At 39.0% G+C, this 23,163-nt stretch overlaps 1 protein-coding gene across 1 annotated transcript in view; it reads right to left on the bottom strand.

Moving 5' to 3' along the window:
- Positions 1-23,161, bottom strand: part of LOC116689508 (contactin-associated protein-like 5) — a 98,863-nt gene extending 75,702 nt beyond the window's left edge. The window contains exons 1-2 of the mRNA XM_032516065.1: positions 22,904-23,161; positions 1,460-1,570 (exon numbers count right to left, since the gene is read on the bottom strand). Coding sequence (XP_032371956.1) covers positions 1,460-1,570; positions 22,904-22,976 — 184 coding nt within the window. The 5' untranslated portion in view covers positions 22,977-23,161. The remainder of the gene's footprint in view (positions 1-1,459; positions 1,571-22,903) is intronic.
- Between the last annotated feature and the right edge of the window lie 2 nt (positions 23,162-23,163).

Here is a 23,163-nt window from a genome sequence, read left to right as displayed (position 1 = left end):
ATCTATCTATCTATCTATCTATCTATCTATCTACAATCCTAAAATAATTTAGTGAAATGTTAGCATTCCCAGACTGTGGCTCTTATTAGGTGTTGATGGCATATTTGAAGTTAAAACAACATATAGTCCAAAGATATTATGGGATTTCTAGTTGAGAGATTGTGTCTCTTTGGACTTTAGTTTGGTGGTGCTTTTGTTTTGATTACATACTAAAGCCTTTGAACTGATAGTTTAGGTGGTTGTGTGTGTCATTGTTTTATTACTTTATTTCAAAAAATGGTCTGATCAGCCATTATATACGTATATTCCCCTTTGTGACCATATTTAGTTATTTTTGGATAAGTTTAGTCCATTTAAATAGTTTGTTTTGTCTTTGTTTGACTTCTCTTGCCTGTCATTCTCATAGAACAGAGATCTTCAACAGGGGGTTGCTGCGGGGGGGGGGGGGGGGGCATCACATTATTGTATAATAGTTAACTAAAGTAGTATATTGTTTTAACTAAATACACTTGTATAAATAAATAAAACAGATTTCTTTACAAATAATATGTTGGCTTCATGTTAATGTACAGTATATTTACAGGTATAAATACAGTGTATGTATTATATACAGTATATTTATATAAACACACTTTATTTAGTATTTTTTAATAGTTTATGTTTTAGTACATATATATATATACACAGCACATACTGTATATGTACACACACACATACACACTGTATATATATATATATAAATATATATATATATATATATATATATATATATATATATATCATGAATCCAACATACATTATTAATATTATTATTAGTAAAGATAAAAAAAGTATACAACATTAATGCCAGGCTTACTGGCCTATAGGTAAGGTTGCCAACCACAGATGCAGTTAGGGTTAGGGTTACTTTTTCACATTTTAACATTAAAACATGTATAAATATATATCAATCAAAATGTATATTTAAAAGGCCCGCGGCAGCCCTACAAGTTTTGTAGGCCCATTGTAATATGCAGCTCTATTGCATGCATTATATATAGTCAGGGGTCCCTGCTCAGTCTCTTTGAGCCGAGGAATCCTTGGACTAAAAACCTCGAAGAGCCCTGTCATAGATTAAGTCACTCTCCTTGTCAGACAACAGTCACTGCATAGCGTGATTAGGGAAATTGCAATTTAGTTACAAAGTAATCTTTTTTTTTCAGTCAACCAGTAATCACACACTCTCTTTCGCATCTCTTCAAGATAATGAAACCGTGCTCCTCTGAACTGCAACACGTGGTAAATGCAGCACGTCTTTATACCTCATTGCTCAATGTCTTTAAAAACAACCCATATGATCATTGCACAAATGGCTCACATTAGAGTTTTATGGGAACTGCTGGTACAGCAGGTGGGTGGTGCGCATCTGAAGCATATGCAAATAATAAATTCATGCAAGAATATCTTTACTTTTACTCACCATCTCTTCTGTTGAGCTTGGCGTTGTAAGCAGCATGACCGACTGACGACTGCGAGGAGCTCTGAAAGGATGACTGGGGTAATGTGGATACCAGAGGACCATTGCAATTATCTGTCAAAGAAAACAGAGGCCATCAACTTCAAAACCTTTTTTTTTTATCTTGTTGCATATGGTTTATATAATGCATTTCACATGCAAAACTGACTATTTGAAGATTGAAGACGGTTTTTAGATGGTTTCACTGCTCGCCATATTTCTTCATCTGACAGACTTAATAAAAAATCACCCTTGAGGTGTTAACAAGTCGGTTTAAAGTGCATCTTTACCTGTCGGTGGTGGAATTTTAAAGCAAGAACATAAAGAAAGAAATAACACGGCTGCTTCACTTATCCAGTTCTCAGATACTTCAAACAGTCTATTAACCCATGCAGTGACCCTTGGAAATAGCACAGAAAACGTCTCCTTTTTTGTACATATGTGTGTGTATGTGTGGGTGTTTTTTTTAATCCCACAGTGTGAGATTACATCACGTCCAACAGGCGGGAACAGATTAAGAGTCCAGTGATCTAAACCTGTCAGTCTCATCTTCCTCTGATCCACGCTGCTCTCCACAATGAGAGCCGAGAGACGAACAACAACAGCAGCCTCTCTGCTGTTTGGCTTTACTTGCGTGCAGAGCTGCATTACGACCTGTTTCTGAGAACATAATGAAAACTGGCACCAGCCTGATTACAATTATCCCCATACTCTCTCCATCAGCGTTCAGTTCACTCATCTGAGTGCGAGAGGCTTTTTTTGTTTTTCGGTGCCATTTTACTCCGAGTTCAGATGGATTTTGAGCACATCTGGAGTGGCAATTGGCCATCCATCTGGTAGACAAGAGCACAGCAGAACTGACAGCATGTGCTCGTTCTCCTTTTGGGCGTCCCACCGAATTTCGACTGACCTGATTTGACTGCTCTCAGATAGCTTGCCAAGAGATTTCTCTAATCCTGATTTCAAGTGTGACTAAAGTGGATCGAGCTGTTTAGTCCAAGAATCAAATTATGGCTGAGCTGCAGTTACAGATGTTCATTGGGCGAATGAGAACAGTGGCATGGCATCTCAACACTACTGGAACCAGGGCTATGATGCAAGCACGGCACTCTTAATCTGTCAAAAGTCTGCCAAGTCCCACTTTTGATCCCTTAGGGATAACATCCTATCTTCTTTCCAATCTGTTCTCCCCCATCCTTTCTTGCACGATGCATCTCTGGTTGACGAGCCGACTACAGCCTGAACAAATGCTTCGGTCCTTCCTTCATTCAATCCACCCTTAACATGAACATATACAACAACAAGACCTTGACGGCTTCGAAGAGACGGAAAAAACAAAACAAAAAAAACATTTCGATTGCACAACACATGCTCTTAAGTTGACAGATGATGTGAGTTGCTGTGTCGGTGCAGAGAAAGTTTCTCCATGTGCAAATTGTGCATCTTACAGACCCGGTTGTTGTTTACGGCTCTGCTCTTGAGCCAAATGCCTGGCTGTCAGTCAGAAATACTTATGGATGGAGGATGATTTGCCTGCAAAGCTGCTCCTTGGCCTGTGGGATAAGTAAAAATCCTCTGAAGCTGACTCACGATCTCAATGCAAGACTCAGGGGCTTGAATCTTACAGCCAAATGAACCCGGACATAGATCTGAATGCATGGATATAAACACATGCACACTGCTGCTAGCCGAGAGGGAACACTTAATCTTTTGAAATCATAAGTACACCAGCTGATATGAAGAGCTCTCAGTTTCAGTCACAGAAGTGCTGGGATGATGGGTTTTTTTTCCTGTATAGACCGACAGAAGGCCGGCACAGAAGTGTCATGTTGACGCTTTTGGGTTTGCAGCACACTTGAGGTTATCACTGATTGTGTTAGCGATAAGAATAATAGAAGAAAAGAGCAGTGCCTGCACACTGACTTCAAACCGCAAAACGTGTTTAGCGACCTGACACAGTTTAGTCTGCAAACAAAATATAGTCTTTTAAAATACATTTGTGGTTATTAAAGCACAAGGCAGTTTTTATTCTATGTTTTTGTTTCCCATTAAAAGTCCAAAATCTTCCCTAACCTCTTTGTAGCACTCTTACTGATAATGAAATCATTAATAGCGACTCACATAGATTAACTTTATATTTCTAAAAAGGTGAAGTCAAGAGGAGAAACTCAGGGACTATTTTCAGCTGCGGATTAATACACATTTGCTGCTCTAGTGAGTATCTAGGGCTGGGTACCGAATTGCCTCCTTAGTATCAAGTATCCAAAAAGGCCGCCTCATTTAATACCCAATTTCAGTACCTCAGGTGTAAATCTCCTCAGCATCAGTGAGCCAATAAGCATCCAGCATGCTTCTAAGATCTAATAATGCTGCTGATTGGCTGTCTAACGTTACACATTGTAGAGGCAGGAAAAAAACTCAACATTACGCACAGAGGTTGGGCGCCTGTAGTAGGAGCTGAAAAATAAAAAGATTTGTGCCGTGATGTGAAAATGGATTTTATAAAATGTGTTTATCGAAAAAAAAGCATAGTTCATGAACCAGTACTGAAGTCACAGTATTGATATTTTTTGGAACAATACCCAGCCAGAATATCTACAGCACCAGGATAGTGAATGTGGGATTAACTCAAACAAACCACAGTGCCTGCATTTGCCATAATGAAGGAGCATGTCACAGTGTGGCTCATTGCTGTGTTTTTATCAACACGGCAATAGAGCTCAATGGCACAGAGCAATAAGCTACAGTACATCAGGCTTGACTACACAGACAGCACGTGTAAGTAGGAGTCTTTTCATGGGATCTGACAATAAGAAAATATAGAATATTGCCAGCCTTATCCTTTAATGCTCTTTATCAATATCCTTGCACCATCGTCTATCCTTTCATTTTATAAAGAAGAAATGTCCCCTTCTTAACCATTCATTTCACAATAAATGTCTGTAAATAACTGTACGTTCAGAGTGAGCGTGTTCTTTGGCTTGTTACAAGGTTTACTAAGGATCTGTCATGTGAAGAGAAAATTCTTTTATCAAGTTCCTAAGAAGAAAAAAAAAGATTTTGAATTCAAGGGCTCCAGGCGTCTGAAAGGTGACAGAAATGTTTGTCTGCAGGTTTCATTTTAGGTTGGAAAAACAAGAGATCTGAAGAACTGCTATTCATTAGAACAGTGGTGGAAGAAGTATGCAGATCCTTTACTTCATTAAAAGTATTAATACCACAGAGTGAAAGTGCTCCGCTACAAGTTAAAGCCCTGCATTCAAAGTAAGTAAAAGTATGTATCATTGAAATGTATCAAAGTGTGTAAGTAAGTATCAAAAGAGAAAGTATTCATTGTGCAGTAAAATGTTCCCTGTCAGTGTTTTTTATATCTGACGTTTCTAGATTAACGTTCCTCCTGCATTAATGTGTATGTTGCATTTTACTGCTGTAGATGTTTGAGGCCATTGCCAACTGAAATTCTGACAGATTTCACTCACTTAGGCCAGATATTCGTTGCCTTGGGCTTTCTCTGTGTTGGCATTTTAAACTCCAGGGGATTTATGATGACTATGTTTAACTTCTCCTCAGATCTCTGCAGGGTAAATCCAGACAGCTAGCTAGACTATCTGTCCAATCCGTGTTTTCTGTTCCACGACTAAAACTACTATTAAATGTACACATCTTCCACCAAAACAAGTTCCTTCCTGAGGCTATTTTGCAGCGGCACCACGGCTTTTCCCAGTGCTTCCCAAACACTTGCGATTGGTTTAAAGACATACCGATAAACCAGTGGACGTGTTTCTCTCCAATCCCTGAATGCTGTATGGACTAGCCAGACCTTCCTCCGCAGCGCCGTGGAGGAAGGTCTGGCAAAAGGATGACTATGGTGAATGTAACTCGTTTATATACTGTTGTTTGTAATATACAGCAATGAATCATATTCTGTAAAATCGACATGTTTGTAGCGTTGGGTGTCTTGTGAGAACCACGTATCTCTATAAAAAGAAATCTTTAAAATGTCATGTTGTCAGAAAAGCAGCCGTTTTCAGTATTGTGACGATGCATTTTCCAGCAGATCCAAGAGGCTTTGAAAAGAGTTTATTTACCTTTGAGAAGTAGGAAAAAAAAATTCAACGCAGGAACACTTAATCCTTCAGCTTCTTAAACATTCACATCCACGAACCATACAAGGTTTTCAGTGGGGATGAAAAATTTAACCTTAAAAAAAAAAGGAACTAAAGCTGTCAGACAAATGTAGTCCAGAAAAAAGCACAATATTTAGTAGAAGGATAAAGTTGCATTAAAGAAAAACTTAAAATAAAATTAAAGTAAAAGTACCTAACATGTGTACAGAGTTGAGTAAATGTACGTCACTACTTTCCACTACTGCATTAGATTCAGTGTTTGATCATTTTTACAATGCTAACTTCTGCTTATTAGCAAGCCAGCCTTAACCTGAGTGCACAGACAGATGGTGCTTCACAAGGAAATCAAATTCAATTATCACAAAGTGCCATTCGTAGCACCCGTGGGTTGGATATTTTAAGCTCTAGTTGCAGAGGCACAACTACACGCCCAAGTCAAATAAACATGGCTCCCCACCAGACATGAGGAAGCCCAAGTTTCCTCTTGGATATCAAGTCCCAGGACATGTACACTCAGTTGGGATATGAGAAAATGCCAAAGGGATTTCCTAAAAATAGAACATGCAAAACAGATAGTCCGAGGGTAGAGCAGACTCTACTCTTCTCTGGGTGGATCAAATGTGATTAGAGTAACAACTGCAAAGATCAGACTGCAACTCACATACGTTGCTCAAAGAGTATAGTAGGAAATTTATGAACTCTTAAACCAAGCAATTGTGACAACAACAGGTCTCAGCAGACTGTAACTGTCAGAAACAATATCACAGAGGTGTGCAGCAGCAATGGCAGCTGCTGTCAGGTTTCACAAAATTGCATGGCAAAAAAGCCAATAGCACAGCACAATATATATATTTTTTTTAAATAGTTCAGGTGAAGAAACAATGTCTGGATATTAACTGCTCTTCTGTCCTCAGTTGAACCGGAAGTTGACCTGTCCCTCCTCGGTGAAGGCTGTTTGGAATATAATTCCTGCCCAGAGGATCAAGGAGGGATCTCCGAGGTGCTGTGAGCGAGGATACACCAGAGCAGCCGTTGCTAACTCCGCCCACACAGCTGACAAATTCACGTGACACTTCAGAGGAAAGGACGTCTCATCCCTCTAAAAGCACATTTCCTCTCTCCATGTTCCTCTCTCCAATCCTTCCATGGTTTCCTCGTCTCTCCCGTGCTTCCTCAGTGGGAAGAAGGGAAGCAAGTGGAGGAGCCGGCGATGCAATTTAAGAACCTGGGATGCACCCGGCGTTTAATAAGTATGTGGAGGTCAAACCAGGTGGTCAATCAATGTAGCAAACAAGCCCAGTAGGGACATGCAAAAGGGAAAGGCCAAAGCCAACAAAGGCAGGGAAAACACAACCAGGCAGGATCAGAACAACAGACCTCTGGATCGCTAGGTTAACACACTAGACATTCTGGCAAACGAACTGAGGTAATGGACCGGTACATTTACTGAGGAGCTAATTAGCTGATGAGGATCAAGTGAGCATGGGGGTGGGGAAGGCCAGGTAAAGGGAGTCAGCAGGGCCATGTTCACCCCTGAAAAAAGGTAGCAGTACATTTCTTTTTACCTGAAACAGGGGTGCGTTGAACACCCTGTTGTGTGCACAAAGCACTCTGCCTTTTTATCACTAAGACTTTAAATCCACCTCTCTGCTGATTGGTTATTACCTGAGACACAGCCAATTAAACGAGAGACACTCCCAGCACCCGAGAGAACACAAGACTCACAGCCATTTCCCATTGTACTGAGGAAACATGTCGTTGCACACGGAAACCGTAGCAAAACCGGTGCACACCCTTTTTTTTTTTTTTCATGTGTCCCAGATAATGCAGGGTGAGAGGGAGTGGAATGCACTGAAATTACATGAGAGAGTGTGGCAAAAACAGGAAACAGCCAATAAAAATCTAAAGTCTGGCTGAAGTTGTGACAGTTGCTCAGGAGCGTAGCACAAAATTCTGAGCCCTTTGGTAAGGCATTTTCTATGCCCCCCCCGCATAAGCTATTCATTCTAGCATATGTTTGGGCCCTCCTCACATGAGGGCACTGGCTACTCAGTCCCCTTCCCCCCCAGTCTGACCCTCCTGCAGTGGCTTACTGTGAGGTAGAGATAGACTGATTATTGAAGTGGTTGCAGATATTCAACTTTCTAACTTTCTAACTTTCTATTTCTAATAAGATATTTACATGGTGATGTCAGTGATGGAATGCATGTCTGCAAGTCATGCACTTTCTGAGAGATCTGTGCTTTACTAGGTATTTTAATTGTATGTAACGTCATAGTAAATATTTTACTTTTTACTCCATTACATTTATTTTGACAGCTTAATAACTGGTTACCATCTATCTATCTATCTATCTATCTATCTATCTATCTGTCTATCTATCTGTCTATCTATCTATCTATCTACCTGCCTGTCTGTCTATATACCTTAAATAAACTGATTTAAGGTCTGGGCTTTAAAACTCTAACAGGGGTTTACATCATTGTATTACTTATTTTACAGCACAAGTCCTTGTTATTTTCACATCCAAGTACTGTAATGTATTTGAAAATATCATTTAAATTCTGAAACAACAGATCTCTGAAGGCCTACATGTGTCTTTCTGATACGTGTCTGAGGAGCAGTTGATGTCTGTGTGTCTGTCTAGTCAGTTTATGTTCCACAACTGGCTGCAAACTGTTTTTTTCCTTACTAATCTTTTTCAATTAGCAGATTAATCCTTCATTCACTAAAACTTGGTTGTCAAATGAGAGCAAAATTGCAAATAGGATACAATTGAGAAAATTATGAAAAAAAGACAAGGGATGAGGGATGAAGGGATACATTATTAGTCTATAAAATGATTCCTGACACAATCTAAAGGAACGCTTAGTATTTTCGAGTTGATGAATGAGTTAGGCCATTTATCAAAGTGGCCATCCGTTAATGTTCTGCGAGTGATTGTTTTAACTGTCTCAGCAACACAGAACAGAGTCAACGGCCCAGCAAGAAATGAGTTACTAAAATATTATTCACTTCGAGCATTATTTCACTGGTATTGATCAAAAAAGCAGACATACACGAGTATGCAAATGATTCTGTTTCATTCTGGCATAATATAGGTCCTTGACGCTCCACTTCCGGGAATGGCCTGATGCATGTATTTTGTCCTTCAGCTTTCGCTGTGTTGGAATTTTAAACTCCGTGTTGATTTATGAGGACTTTGGTAAACTGCTCCTCAGATCTCTGCAGGGCAAATCCAGACAGCTAGCTAGACTATCTGTGTTTTTTCTCGAATTACTATTTTACGGCTCCTTGCAGGGCTTAGTGCTACCCATGAGGTTTGTGATTAGTTTAAAGTAATGCATTTAATGACTGTCTCCCATCCCGGAATGCTGTGTGGACTACTAGCCAGACCCTCTTCCGCTCCGCAGCTTGTGGATGGTCTGGCAAAGCAAGACTAATTCTGTCATAAAACAAACAAGGCAAATACATACAGTGTATTGTTAGGGCTGGGCAATATGGAGAAAATCAAATATCACTATATTTTTGGCCAAATACCTTGATATTGATACTGCATTGATATTGCAATGTTGACTATTGGTGCGTTCACAAAATATTCACACAATGAGATTTTTGATAAATAATCATCAGTACTGTGGGTATCATGACTAAGTGGGTAAAGGCAAATAATAGAACAGCTGCAACAGTCTGGTTGGTTCAGAAAATGACATCACATTACTGTAACGCAGCCTTTAAAATTAGGAAAAGTCAACACTTATGTCATATTACGACACTACAATATCCAAAATCTAAGACAATATCTAGTCTCATATCTCATACTGTTTATTGATATACAATATTGATATATTGCCCAACTCTATTTCTAGTGATAATTTGCTCCTTTCGGGCAATAAAACCATAACACCATAAACCACCTTAAAACAATGATCAACACCAAAAGAGCAAAGGCAGTCTGATGGAGGGTGCACAGGTTCAGTCAACACAGACCACAGAGTCAATAATATCAAAGGGGGGCAGTGATAGTATCTTGTAACAGAGAGGACTCAGACCTCTGTGTGGTATTGATGAAGCTTCATATGATACCTTGCATGCACCAACAGGCTCAGTGACCTCTGCGCAGTGATAGCTCCAGAGGAGAGCCTAGGTATCCGTTGACAATTAGTCCCAAATGCTGGTTGAATTCAAGGAAGAGCACATCGATACAAATGATTAAGAAACACGGCGTGGTTTACAGCAGTACTTCATTTCTCTGAACACTGCTCAATCTTAAGGGACCTATGAGCATTTACAGGCAGCCTGCAGGATGTTTTACTGGGGCGATCGACAGCTTTACTGATTATAAGCAGCTCATCTGCCAAACATTAATTATTCAACCCTCATTCAAGAGTGTACTGCACCCGGATTTGTGTTAATTTTCTGTAGGATTTCCAGGAGCGTTTTACATAACAGCTTGATAAAGACAATGTAATAATCTTACTGACAAAAGGGGTAAAAAAGCTTAGTTCCATGGCAATACTGTATTGATACACAGGCGGAAACATGAGAATTGTTGAAACTTTTTGTAACTAGAACCTCCAGTGGCAGGAAACTCTGCCTGATGCATGTATTTTGTCTGTTTCCTTCCGCTTTCTTTGTGTTGGAATTTTAAACTCCAGTTGATTTCTGAGGACTATGGTTGATCTCTGCAGGGTGAATCCAGACAGCTAGCTAGACTATCTGTCCGATATCAGGTTGATGAAGACAACGTAATAATAACAAATAACAAAAATAACAAAAGGGGTAACCATAGATAGGTGGTGGGTGGAAAAAGGTCATCATAGCATAATAAAATAAATGATACAATTGAAGTGAGAAGGACACTGGGAATTTGATTCTTTTAGAGAAAAACAGATGTTGACAAAGTTTTCCTTTTTGGGGCATAATTTGAAGTTTGAAAAAAAGGTAATAAGTTGCAACATTGTCATATCTTGACATACGTGTTGTGATTATATCGTATTGTGTGGCCTCTGGTGATCTACACCCATAGCATGGGGTTATTTCAAGGTAATAACCATTAAAGCGGTAATAATCGTAATAACATTTATGATATTTGTGTTATTAGGGTTTAAGTAATAGGGTAATATCAGAGGGAAATGCAGCTTAGCATTGACATTGCTGCAGTCCAAAAGTGGGCAGTTTGCTTTAAAAGGCTCCTGAACTAAGACTCTAGCAGATGTCATTTGGAAATGAAGATATCTATAAAAACAATTTCTTCCAAGTGAAAAGCACCAATATTGATTTAGTAGTCTTTGGATGGAGTGGTTTCTCTTGGAGTGGTATAGTTTAAAAAAAGAAAAGAAAAAAAAGACGAGGCTTTCATAAGCAATTGTTCCTTGAAGGAATGGAAGTTCAGGGACACTCGCACCAGTGCAAGAAGTTGATTGAGTTTTGGTCTTGCAGCCTTATACGACATTTGGTGTGGGGGTGTGGTCGTGCATGGGTAGTCACTCAAGACAAGACACATTTATAGATATGATGCCTGTGTCACGGTTCTGCCCTCAATCTGTTTCTGAGATGTGTTGTTTTGTTCAAAGCTGCTGCAACAGGCGGAAGAAGCCACAACAACACACACTGGAAGAATATTGACCTATAAATCGCTACAAGTCCTTGAGATTAAAACACAGAATATTACATCGGTTTCTAAGCTGTTAATATCTATCTACCAATGTACTCTCCAAAGCCATTCAGTGTCAATTTTTTCTGTATTTGATTGGAGACACTGCTGTGTCCATTTTAAAAGTGATTCTCATATTCTTCTCTGCAAAGACTGCATCACAGTTAAGCCGCCTACACGTGATTCTCTCTCAGCGCACCGCTAGGTAAGGCTTTGAGCGCAAAGCGGTAAATCCGATCGGTGCGCAACGCCAGGTGTAGCGCAGCGCATGGTAGGGTGGCCTGTCATGTTTAGGCGGCTTTAGGGTTCCGCATTGTTTTGATTTTGACAGTTCTGATCCTTTTATTTACGGTTCTTATCGATTCTCCAATCTGATTCTTTGAGGGGTGGAGTTGAAACTGGTCACATGCTAATTTCACAAATGAGAGGAAAGTTTTATTTTGATTCAGTGGAACGTTTTCTGGGTTTTTTCCAACGTAAAATAAAACCCAAACTGGAGCACCACTTCCTGTGCTAACCGGCTGCCACACAACAAGCCCTTGGCCGCCACGGAAACCAAAACTTGCACATCTGGAATTTGAAAATCGATGATCGGATTTGAAAGCAAATCTTCCAAACGGTTCCAATAAAGAAAAGCTCCCTCTGGAGTCGTAATCTTTGAAACGATTCCAAGTTGGAACCGTCTCTCGATGGCCAATCCTAATCGTAGTGCAGCTTCCTTCTCTCTGACTCTGCGTGGTGATCCTGAGAAGCATCACCTCAAGATTACACACACGTTAGTTCCAGCTCTCTATAAATACATCATAGTCAATATCAAATCATAGAGTGTGGAAATACAGGACTGTGTCTGATTCACAGGTAATCACACAATGCAATTACATAAAATAATAAACGGTGTTATAATGTGAAATTTGGCTACTGTGGGAGCAGGCATTTTTTTCTTTTAATTTAACACTTGATTTTTCTTCCATTTTTTGTTTAAGTCTGAACGTTCAAAACAGAATCATTTTCTCCTCTTGTTTTTCATCACTGTACCCGTCTCTTGCTGATTATTGCATCAATCTTATTGGCACGCTCGACAGAAAGTGGGTGTTGATAATCCTTTCAAACCCTCTGCCAGTAACACTGAAAATAAATAGAGGACGGAACTTACAGACTGCATAGCTATTTGAAGCATATTCATTGCACTCTATAGATTGGGAATCGGTGCAGCATTAGTGTGTGACCAAAGCAGCTGGAAATGGAAAGGCCTCCACTGGCGCCACATTCATCACAATAGATTTTTTCTGCCCCCCGAGAGACCGGGCAGAAATTATTTCTCTAAATAGTCTTATATCATGTGTCCATTTTCTTCTTATTCATCACAATCAAAAAGCATTTTGTGGTGCACACTGGATCTGCAGAGAACAACAATGTAAAGGTGTCCTTGTACCATAAGCTTTCTCAAGAAAACACTGAATATTAACAGATTTTCATCTACTTACAGTCTGCGATGTAATGATTAATATTGTGACATGAAATACATTTGTTTACTGTCAAAGATTTTCTGTGCGGTGGCACCTATCACTATGTTGTCTCTGGATATATTAGACCATTGCAAAGAGCTGTTAGCATCAATGCATACTGTTACTTACTTTATTTTTTAGGTAATTTATTAACTGGAGTAGCTAAACACTTTTAAATTTCTGGCAATTATCTATCTATCTATTTATATATAAAATGACATATGCCATGATGCCACACTGACTGGAGCATAAATAACTTTAGCACCAACATTTCACTCACATGCTTCTCTACACCACACAGCCAAATGACTCAGTAGAAATGCACCAGAAGGAACGCAATGCTTTAACCAAGATGAAAACAATACCCAAGGTCTCTTTTTATCATGTCTCTGCCGAGCTGCAATCAATCACAGATCATGCAGAGAACTCTGAATTGCTGTATTTACTCCCATTTCATTTTAATACGGTTTCAGCAATTTCCAAAATGTATTCTCTCTTTCTCTGTTAAAATCTCAAATATCTCTGTTTGTTTCGTTCTATTTGGCAGCACCTAAGGCAATAAGGGATAATTGCAGGTGTGTTTTCACGAGATCCACAAGTTGCCTTCCTCAAGAGCACCTTGGCAGTGCCCAGAAGGTGGACTGGCATCTTTCCAGGTCCGTAGAGGGACTTAAAGGACTGCCACCCCTATGGTATGATATCGGACAAAAATGTATGCACACCAATACGTATAATATCCTCAGAAATTAATAGACCACCGGCTGGTCACATTTCCGTGAAGAAAGTTAAGATTAGGCACCAAAACAACTAGTTAAGATAAGGAACAAGCATTTCCTACGTAAAAGGCTTACGTTTTCCCCGGGAAGCAAACGCCGCTCTCTGGCTAGAAAGTTCTGCATGTTAACGCCCACCAGCCGCGGTCTTACAGCGGCTGTCAGCCCCGTGAATACAGCAACAAAAAAAGGTGGAATGCGTTAGAGTGCTTAACTTTCCACTGGTTCATGAGAACAGGCTGCAGCATGAAACACAAGCCTCAATCGCCATTGAGTTGTCTCATTCGATAGATAGTGACTCAAAAAGACATTTATTTGAGATTAATATACTTTAAGGGTTTTCATGATACTTGGTAGTTATCATAAAAACCCGGGATTTGTCTTTCTATTTTTGTACCAGCTTTAGTTTTTTGAGTTTGCTTCGGAATGCTGCCACTACTTATGTTCCAGTTTAATTTAGTTTTAAATTATAATAATAAAACAATAATAATAATTATTAAAAATAATTCTTTTAGTTTAGATTAAGATTAGATTTTTGTTGTTTACTGCAAAATGTAAATGAAAAAGATGTAAGAAGATAAAAGAAAATAAAAACCAATGTATTTATTATTTTTTACAAATTATTTTACTTATATAATTTATTTTATTTATTAATTATTGTTTATTCAAAGGGACAATGCACAGCATTTGACATTTTTAGTTTACACTCAAAATGTAGATGCACCAGAGTTATTAAAAAAGCTAATTTTATATCCGTTGTCCCTGACAACAAATTACACCAAACCTTCGTCTCAATGTCATACATATCAGACATAATAGTTTGTTATACGGATCAGGTTATTAACGCTTAAAATTTCCTATGGGATCGGTAAAATGACAGTAATCCTCGAGACATAATCATATACTATTTCTAGGGTCATTCCTCCATTCCTCCACTTTCCTTCCAGCTGGTTTAGTCTCTCAGAAGAAATGCGCTGAGGAAAAGTGCGTGTGCTGTCACACAGCAGTGCTCTGCCTCATTTACTTTTTGATAGATTCATAAGGCCTTGAATATGTACAGCGGTAGGTGTTCCTTGAGTGCCTGCTTCACATTCATTAGATGAGCGAATCTGCAGCTGTATCGTCTCCTTCACACACTCATAGACACACACCCTCACTTCTGCTGTGATGCTTAATGCTAGTCCAGCGTGTTCCAGGTGCTTCGGATGAGAAATAATTAGCTGCAAAGTCTCTGCTCACTGAGCTAACTTGAAGCATAAAAATTTAAGTAAATAAATGTGTGGTGTTTTTGCTAAACCGGAAACAGATTCTATCTCATAAAAGATGGATGGCCGGAGCTGCGGTCTCCACCTGCTGCGGGGGAAACACTGAGAGCCTTACAATATTCCTCCCACAGACCTGTGGTGAAGAGTGTCATGTCATTTGGAAATGAAAGCTTTCCAGCCAAAAGACTCATATTTCCACTCAGAGCAGGAAATATCCTCATAAAAAAAGTAGCCTCAAAAGGCTAGGCTGTATACACAGAGGTGATGTGCTACTGGTAAAGCAGATTATATTAATTATGCTAGAGCCAGGAATACTGCTACAACACTTTATTGGAAAATTACAAAAAAACAGCCTGTTCTCATGAACCATTAATTCATAATGCTACGAAAAGTTAAGCTCTGTAATTTGTTAGCATTCCACGTTTTTTTTTTTTTGGTGCTGTATGCACTCGAGAGACATGCTGCATGAGAACGCAGCTGGCTGCGTAGGAAAAAGGTCGGGTGGATGGGCGTGTCATTAAACACAGGACTCGGACAAGCCACGGAGCAGAGTTTGCTTCCCGGGGGAAACAAAAGACTTTCACCCAGGAAATGGGCTTTCCTTGGGAGTGATTTAATCCAAACTAAGATGTGTTTCCTAAACTCAATTTGTCATTTTGGTACCTAAACTTAACTTTTGTTGCCAAACAACGATCAGTTTTTTGTTGCATAAATCTAATCCAACCACCACTTTAAGTTTCATATCTTAAGTTTGTATTAGAAAACATTTTTATTTATCAGATCTTTAATATATTTTTTGCTATTCCTCTGTTCTGTTGTGACAATAACAAAAAATATTATCATTATTTTAGTGATAACTCATAAATAACTACAAATAACTAATGTTAAGGAAACCTGTTAGTTTTGTAATGCATTTCTGAATTTTAAAAAATATATATATCGGCCGATATATTGGCATATCGGATTTTTAAATAACCAAATGTTTGCATTGGTATTGCCTTAAAAATCCTTTATCGGTCGGGCTCTGAGCACCATGCGGACCACCATGCGGAGCAACGTAGCCGCCATCACAGAGCTCTGTAGCAGCTAAACATATCTACTACAGCGGGGCTCTAAAGTTTGGGCACCCTAGGTAACAATTTGTATTAACGTGCATAAAGAAGCCAAGAAAACATGGAAAAATCTCCAAAAGGCATCAAATGAAAGATTAGAAATTCGAATAATATGTCACAAAAAGTTAGATTTTATATCCATCATTTACACTTTCAAAATAATAGAAAACAAAAAAATGGTGTCTGCAAAAGTTTGGGCACCCTGCAGAGTTGATACCTTGTACTGCTTCCTTTGACGAGTATCACAGCTTGGAAACGCTTCTTGTAGCCAGCCAAGAGTCTTTCAATTTTTGTTTGAGGTATCGTCGCTCATTCTTACTTACAAAAGTCTTCCAGTTCTTTTAGATTTCTGGGCTGTCTGTCACACACTGCTCTTTTAAGGTCTATCCATAGATTTTCAAATTTGTTGAGGTCAGGAGATTATGAAGGCTAAGGCAAAACCTTCAGTTTAACCTCTTGATCTCATCCATTCATAAATTCTGTGCCCTTTCTTCTCCAAACGTACCTTTGCTCATTCCGGCCAAAAGGTTCTATTTTAACCTCATCGGTCCACAGAACTTGTTCCCACAATGCATCAGGTTCGTCTATATGTTCAATTGCAAACTTCAAACGCTGATTTTTGTGGTGAGGACGTAGACGAGGTTTTCTTCTGATGACTCCTCCATGAAGACCATATCGGACAAGTATCTCTTTATAGTGGAATGGTGTAGCACAACTCCAGGGTCTCCAGGTCTTTCTGATGGATCGTGCAGTCTAACGTGAGTTTGGATTTGCTTTTCTCATAATCCTGCGAGCTGTTCTGTCTGATATTTTTCTTGGTCATCCAGATCTTGGTTTAACTTTCACTGTTCCTGATGACGGCCATTTCTTAATTACATTCCAAACAGAGGATATTGGCATCTTAAAACCCTTTGCTATCTTCTTATAGCCTTCTCCTGCTTTGTGAGCGTCAACTATTTTCAGTTTCAGTTTTCTAGACAACTGCTTAGAAGAAGCCAGGGAGCTGATTGTTGGGGCGAGGTCAGATGAGTCTGGGCATTTAAAACCTTAAAATTGACGTCACCTGGTCTTTCCAGATGATGAGTGAGAACAATCCATGACACTGTCAGGTCTCAGCTTTCCAAAGGGGGCAGTGCATGCTAGAAACTCTGCAGGGGGCCCAAAGTTTTGCAGACGCAATTTTTTTGTTTTCTGTTGTTTTGAAAGTGTAAATGATGGAAATAAAATCTAGCTTTTTGTGACATATTATACGAATGTCATTTGATGCTTTTTGGAAATGTTTCCATCTTTTCTTGGCTTCTTTATGCACATGAATACAAATTTTTACCTGGGGTATGCAAACATTCAAGCCTCACTGTAACTGTTGCTAATATGACCAAGCTGTGAAAGAGGTATGAAGCCGGTGTCACGAAGCTCTGTTGCAGCTTAAAACAACTGGCAACTGCTGCTCCGCATCATGGACCAGCTGGCGGTCTCCTAGTTCCGAAGGATATCTTACCTTTTGGTGGGCATACATTTCCGTACTATATCTTATGGACCCGTTTAGTGAGAATGCATTGGGAAAGCAATGCCAAACAGGATATGACAATCATAAGTCTATATAGTAGAAGCGTTAGCACTGAAACATTTATTTCATTAGTTGGCAGAAAATTATCAATTAATCAACATTCAATGTAACTTTTCAAGTAAAAATGCCTAGCATGTGCTGGTTACAGCTTCTCCAATCTGAAGACTGGTTGATTTGACTTCTCTAACAGTGTTGACAATTATATATCTTTTGGTTTTGGATGGTTTGTTGGACAAAAACAAGCAATTTTAACACATCATCTTAGGCTCTGGGATACTGTGATTATGTTTACTTTTTGATTTATTTTTGTATTTTGACGTTTTAGACAAACGTGCCCAAGTGATTAATAAATTAATCATGAAAACAATCAACCGATTCTTAATAAGGCAAACAATCATTAGTTGCAGCCCTAAGTTACATATTTATATAAATTGTTTTAGTAAATCCCTAATAACATAGTATTGAGCTCAACAGCAAAAGCATTTAGTTGCATTACTTATGAAATTACTTTTTGTTACTACCCTATGTCAAAGTTTCATGAGAACAGCTCCAATGCAACCCCATGCCCACATCTTTTGTATTAAACTTGTGCAGAAACAGTAAACAAGACCTGGTTTAACAAGCAGCCATGTTTAACAGCTAGCCTAGCCACCATGACTGCACATTCACGTGATGACATTGTATTGGGAGGCGTCTGGTGATTCCCACCCCTAACAGACACTGGAAACTACCTTGAGTTGGAACGTCTTGGTCCTGAACCGTCTCAGGGTTATAAGAAGGCCTATTCTTGTTGTTCCTTTATGTAAATACCGTACATATCCATTTCCTTATATTTCTTTATTTCTTTGTATTTCTACTCTATTTATAATATTTGTGCAACTGCAACAGAGAGTTTCCCTTCGGGGATCAATAAAGTATTTCTGATTCTGATTCTGATTCTGATTCATCCTCTTTTAGTCAAACGTGTGCTAACTTACAATTTAACATTCTGGCCTGGGCACCTTGGTAAATATTAAACCCCTCCAGCTAAAGTGATCACCACTGCCAGTAAAGTAATTAAAGAACCAGGGAATTGTGCACATAACTGAATTAAAAGCTCAATGATTTTTACAAGAAAGCCCTCACCCCTCATGTTTCTCACTTTTGCTTACTAATAACATATTGCTGGAGAGTTTATTGTGGTTTGCGGTTGTCAATACAAATGTCTGCCAGTGGGCATTGAATGTGTACTGTACTGTGTTTATAAAATGCACAGGAAAAAATGAATGTTTCCATACATTTGTGAATTGCTCTTCTGTTGCCAGCCATTTGGCAATTACTGTGAAGCCGTGTGCAAAATCAATTAACTCGTGCTGGAAATGGCCGATTGAATGCCGACATATCCAGTGTCTTACAGTACTTAGTCTCTTTGTAAAGCCAAAGAAATTTCAGAGGCACTTTTGACAGGAAGTGAAGCAATCTAGAGCTACAACAATTCCAAATTTTCCTGTACAATTTATAGTCTCCAAAAAAAAAAATCGCTATTAACAGTGTTGTTGTCTCTTTCAATCAAATCTAAAAGAAATGTACTTATTATTATTTTAAACAGTTTTAAGTTTTAAATGAATTACAGATTATATCGCTGTCATGTGGACCCAGATATTGTAATAACCCAAGTACAAAGCCTATAAAGTACAACACTCCCCTTTATTATCATTAAACATTCTGTTATTTTTTCTACGTTTCCTCAGCAATTAAACACAAAGCACTGATCATTAACAAAAAAACTGATTAAATTAAATTAGGAGTACAGAAAAAGTCATCACTATTTGCAAAACTGCGTGGCAAAGTAGTCATCACTGTATCTGTACTTTTTTTCTAGATCTATCCCCCCTTGTCATTCTTGTTGCTATGAACATGTATAGGACCCAGTGCCAATAAATAACAAAATGCGTAGTTTTAGCTCATTAGTCCGACCAATACTCACTTATGTAATTACAATTTGGAATATCCAGACAAAATCAACAATTACCATCAACAGTCACACCCCTTAGGACCTTAGCCAATGTTAGCAATTAAAAGAAAACAAAGAAACCGTGATTACGTGAAAATGTTGCAATTAGACAATTATTTAATAATTGTTACAGGCCATCTGCAATCTGCCAAAGCCACACAAACCAGCCATGACACATCACTGCATGCCTCCTTGTGTTTCTCACTGGTAAATACGAGAGCAGCTCTTTGACCTGCAGGAGCATCTCACCATTTCATCTCTGCACAGTGTGTCAGACCTGATCACTGCACACATTTGAGAACCACAGAACTGCCATAAATGAGTAATGCAGCTGTCAGCTTAGCTCAGTTCCTCACCTTAACATAAACTGCTTAAACCCAAACACAAGCCTGGTGTCACCCTCGCCCTCAGAGAGCAAAGATAAACCGAGAGGTCAAATGATGTCATGCCGCTGGTGTATTAATTTACTGTTGAGGGATCACTTTTTGCATTTTTAACATGACATGGGCAGGAAAGGTCCAAAGTGCTGCTTGAAAGCTCCTCTATTATTATTTTCATATTTCCCACAAACATGCAAAATGAGCATTATAATGATGATGTTGTCATTTTTAGTAGCATAGCTGAAAAGTATAAACTTTGTTCAAAGGATACAGCTAGAGAGACAGGTCACAGAGTCATTAAAATAAAAATGTGTATCCCTTTGGGAGCATGTAAGAATGTGCTCACCGTGAAGCACTGCAATCTGAACATGAGATTATCATTTTAATTTGGAATTTTTAAATTTTGTGAAGAATTGACATTCAGGCCTGAAAAAAAGGCCTAAAGGCTAGAAAAAAAACAAAAGGTTCATCATTTGGGGAGCATGAATGACTTCCAATTCAAATCAATAAATCTTGACAATCTGCTCATCAGATTTCATGTGAAAGTGGAGGTATAAGCACAAAAAGGCATTAAATTCAAACTAAAATGAAATTTGCTTTTATTTGTTGTATATAAGACCAGAATGTAATGTGTTTTTATCTGATGCACACGTATTTCATGTTTTTAACAGCTAATTCTTTAATTTTAAAGCTAACTCAGTTGCATTTCCTTTATTCCCTAAATAGTGTTAATGAATGTACAATATTCCTTTAAAAAAAATAAAGAATTAAGATACAAACAAAAATGTATGTTAATACACATAACTTTCTGTGTGCCAAAGTTGTCTTTCAAACAAATCACTACAAATACCAACAATACAGATTGTATTGCTGCTTTGCTTTGGCCAGTGATCTGATATATCAATTCAATGATCAGCATTCCAATATCAATAATGCAAAGTATTATAGTACAAGTGGTATATATATTATGTCAATATCATATTTGAGATGCTGTTTTGTTTTTGAAATTCCTTCTTGCTATCTCTTCTTTTTTTAAGTAGGTCTCATTTAATTGTCTGGAAGTTTTTAAATCGTATTTAAGTTGTTTTTGCGAGTTCATATGATAAATGTCACTGGTTGTGGTTAATGGGATTTTGACAGTGTCTCATATTAATTGCAGACCCCTCAATTGAATCAAATCGTATCGTGGCAGACTTCCAGTAAATAGCGCATCATTATAGAACTCATCAATTTACCCCTCTAGTTGTTGGACTTCTAGCCCAAAGGGGTTGTACTCAGTCCAACCCCCTTGGCTCCCTGCTATATTATATGTCTATGCTCTTTCATGTATTTTAATGCGCCTTGCTGTAAAACCAATTGCCCTCGGGTGACAAAATAAAGTTAAAAGGTTGAAAGTTGAAGTTGGTACCAGGGTCATGTGGGGAAACCAGTGCGAAATATGAATCAGAAACAGGCCGGAGCACAACATACTGATAAGAAATGTCTGAATATTCCAACCTGGTCTGGTAATAAAACATATTGCCACAGTGCCATCCACTGACAGAAGGAGCTCTTAGATCACTGTTATATGTCTGTCCCTGTGGTGGGTTGGCAGTTTGTATTCTAATTACCATTGCTTCTTTTTTATACCCACTATTCCGCTTTCTATGCTGTAACAACACAGATATCGTGCCATGTGATGCAAATTAAGATGGAGAGGTGTTTTGGTTGTAAATGCTGCACATCAGACAGGAAGCAGTATTTTATGAACGTCTTTTACTATAAAATCAACAATAAAAGACCGCTCAGTTGCCAGTTTACTAGATCAACTTGGCTACTGTAAAAACTGTGACCAAACCAAGACCAAACACCCCCACCCCAGTGTGTGACCGAGGGCAGACTCAAACCTCAAACACCTCAACTAGATGTGTATCAAATGTGTGTATTAGAAATGACACTTTTTGTATTAACTGTGACTTACAGTATGTTTGAAGGATTTGTCTTTAGCTTGCGTATGATTAACCTGGATGTGCTCTTTGTTCCCATTGGAAAGGATTTCTGCAACTTGGGTTAAAAATAAATGAAGAAAACCGGTTGTATAGAGATAATAAGGTTATAACTATTATTTTCATTGTCAATAAATCATGTAATCTATAAAATATTCCGTTTGCTCGACCAACAAAATGGAAAACCCCATTGCCATTCAGTTAACCACGGAGAGCAAGGACAATAAAAAAGCCTTTCCATTTGAGAAGCTAAAAAAGCACTTCCATTGTCACTTTGCTTAAAGAATGACTTAAATAATTGATGGTTTATTAAAATTGTTCTAATCTCCACATATTCTCACCCCCACAGTAATGAATACATTAATGAAAGCACTCAAGCAATTAAACCCAAAGCTAAAACTGTACAGCTTCACATTTAAAATGAAAACCCCCGTGGGGAGAAAAAAAGAAATATAAAGAAGCAGTGTGTGTTTCTAGTGGCAGCACCAGCAGGCTGTGTGAGTGTATGGGTATCTGTCCTCACGTAGGAGTCGGCCAGTAACCACAGCTGCTGTCTGTGCACTACAGCTGTGGCCAGTCAGCACTTTCTGATGTCCAGCACACACACACACCAGCAAAACATGTCTGGAGACTGACTCTTAGACAAAAAAGCAGCTTTGTCTGCCAAATAACCCGAGGTGTAGCCTCTAACCAAAAAAACCCGGGATGCAGAGTGAGCACAGTCGCTTCAGACTGCGTTTGACTTGTAGCCAAACCTGTTTGCCTGACCTTCGCATTGTAGCACAATGGTCCAATCCGCAGAACAGAAATACAGGCGAGAATCAACAACTTGTTATGTGCACGACACTGACACAAAGGGTCTTAAAAAGCTCTTCAAAGTAAATAGAGATTAAATGACCAGCACGTCTGCATCTGTAACGATCACAATCTGCAAGATACCAGATAGGCGTCCAAACTTCAGCTTCTATCTGATTCCGTTATCAGCCAGCACGCAGACCGGAGAGGAGAGGCGCTTACAGGTGAGCTTAATAGGTGATATACTCACAGTGAGGAGCGGCGGAGGCTCTGCCAAAGACGCTCAGGGTATAAAGGGTAACCATACGCAACAGAAAAACCATCTTCCCAGTCGTGATGTGGTTATTATCCGTGTATCCGCAGAGAGGGCGACAAAACAGAGGAGAGGTTCCTCCTCGCTCCTCCGGCACGGAGGGATAGAAGGAGTCTGATGCGATGATGATCAAACCGCCCCTACGACGACACTCCCTCACTGTGAGGCATAGCCCGCCTCTCTGTCTCTCTCTCTCT

This window comes from Etheostoma spectabile, chromosome 5 (genome assembly GCF_008692095.1).
Source record: "Etheostoma spectabile isolate EspeVRDwgs_2016 chromosome 5, UIUC_Espe_1.0, whole genome shotgun sequence".
In the NCBI taxonomy this organism is placed as follows: Eukaryota; Metazoa; Chordata; class Actinopteri; order Perciformes; family Percidae; genus Etheostoma; species Etheostoma spectabile.
This window is presented reverse-complemented; position numbering and strand designations above follow the sequence as displayed.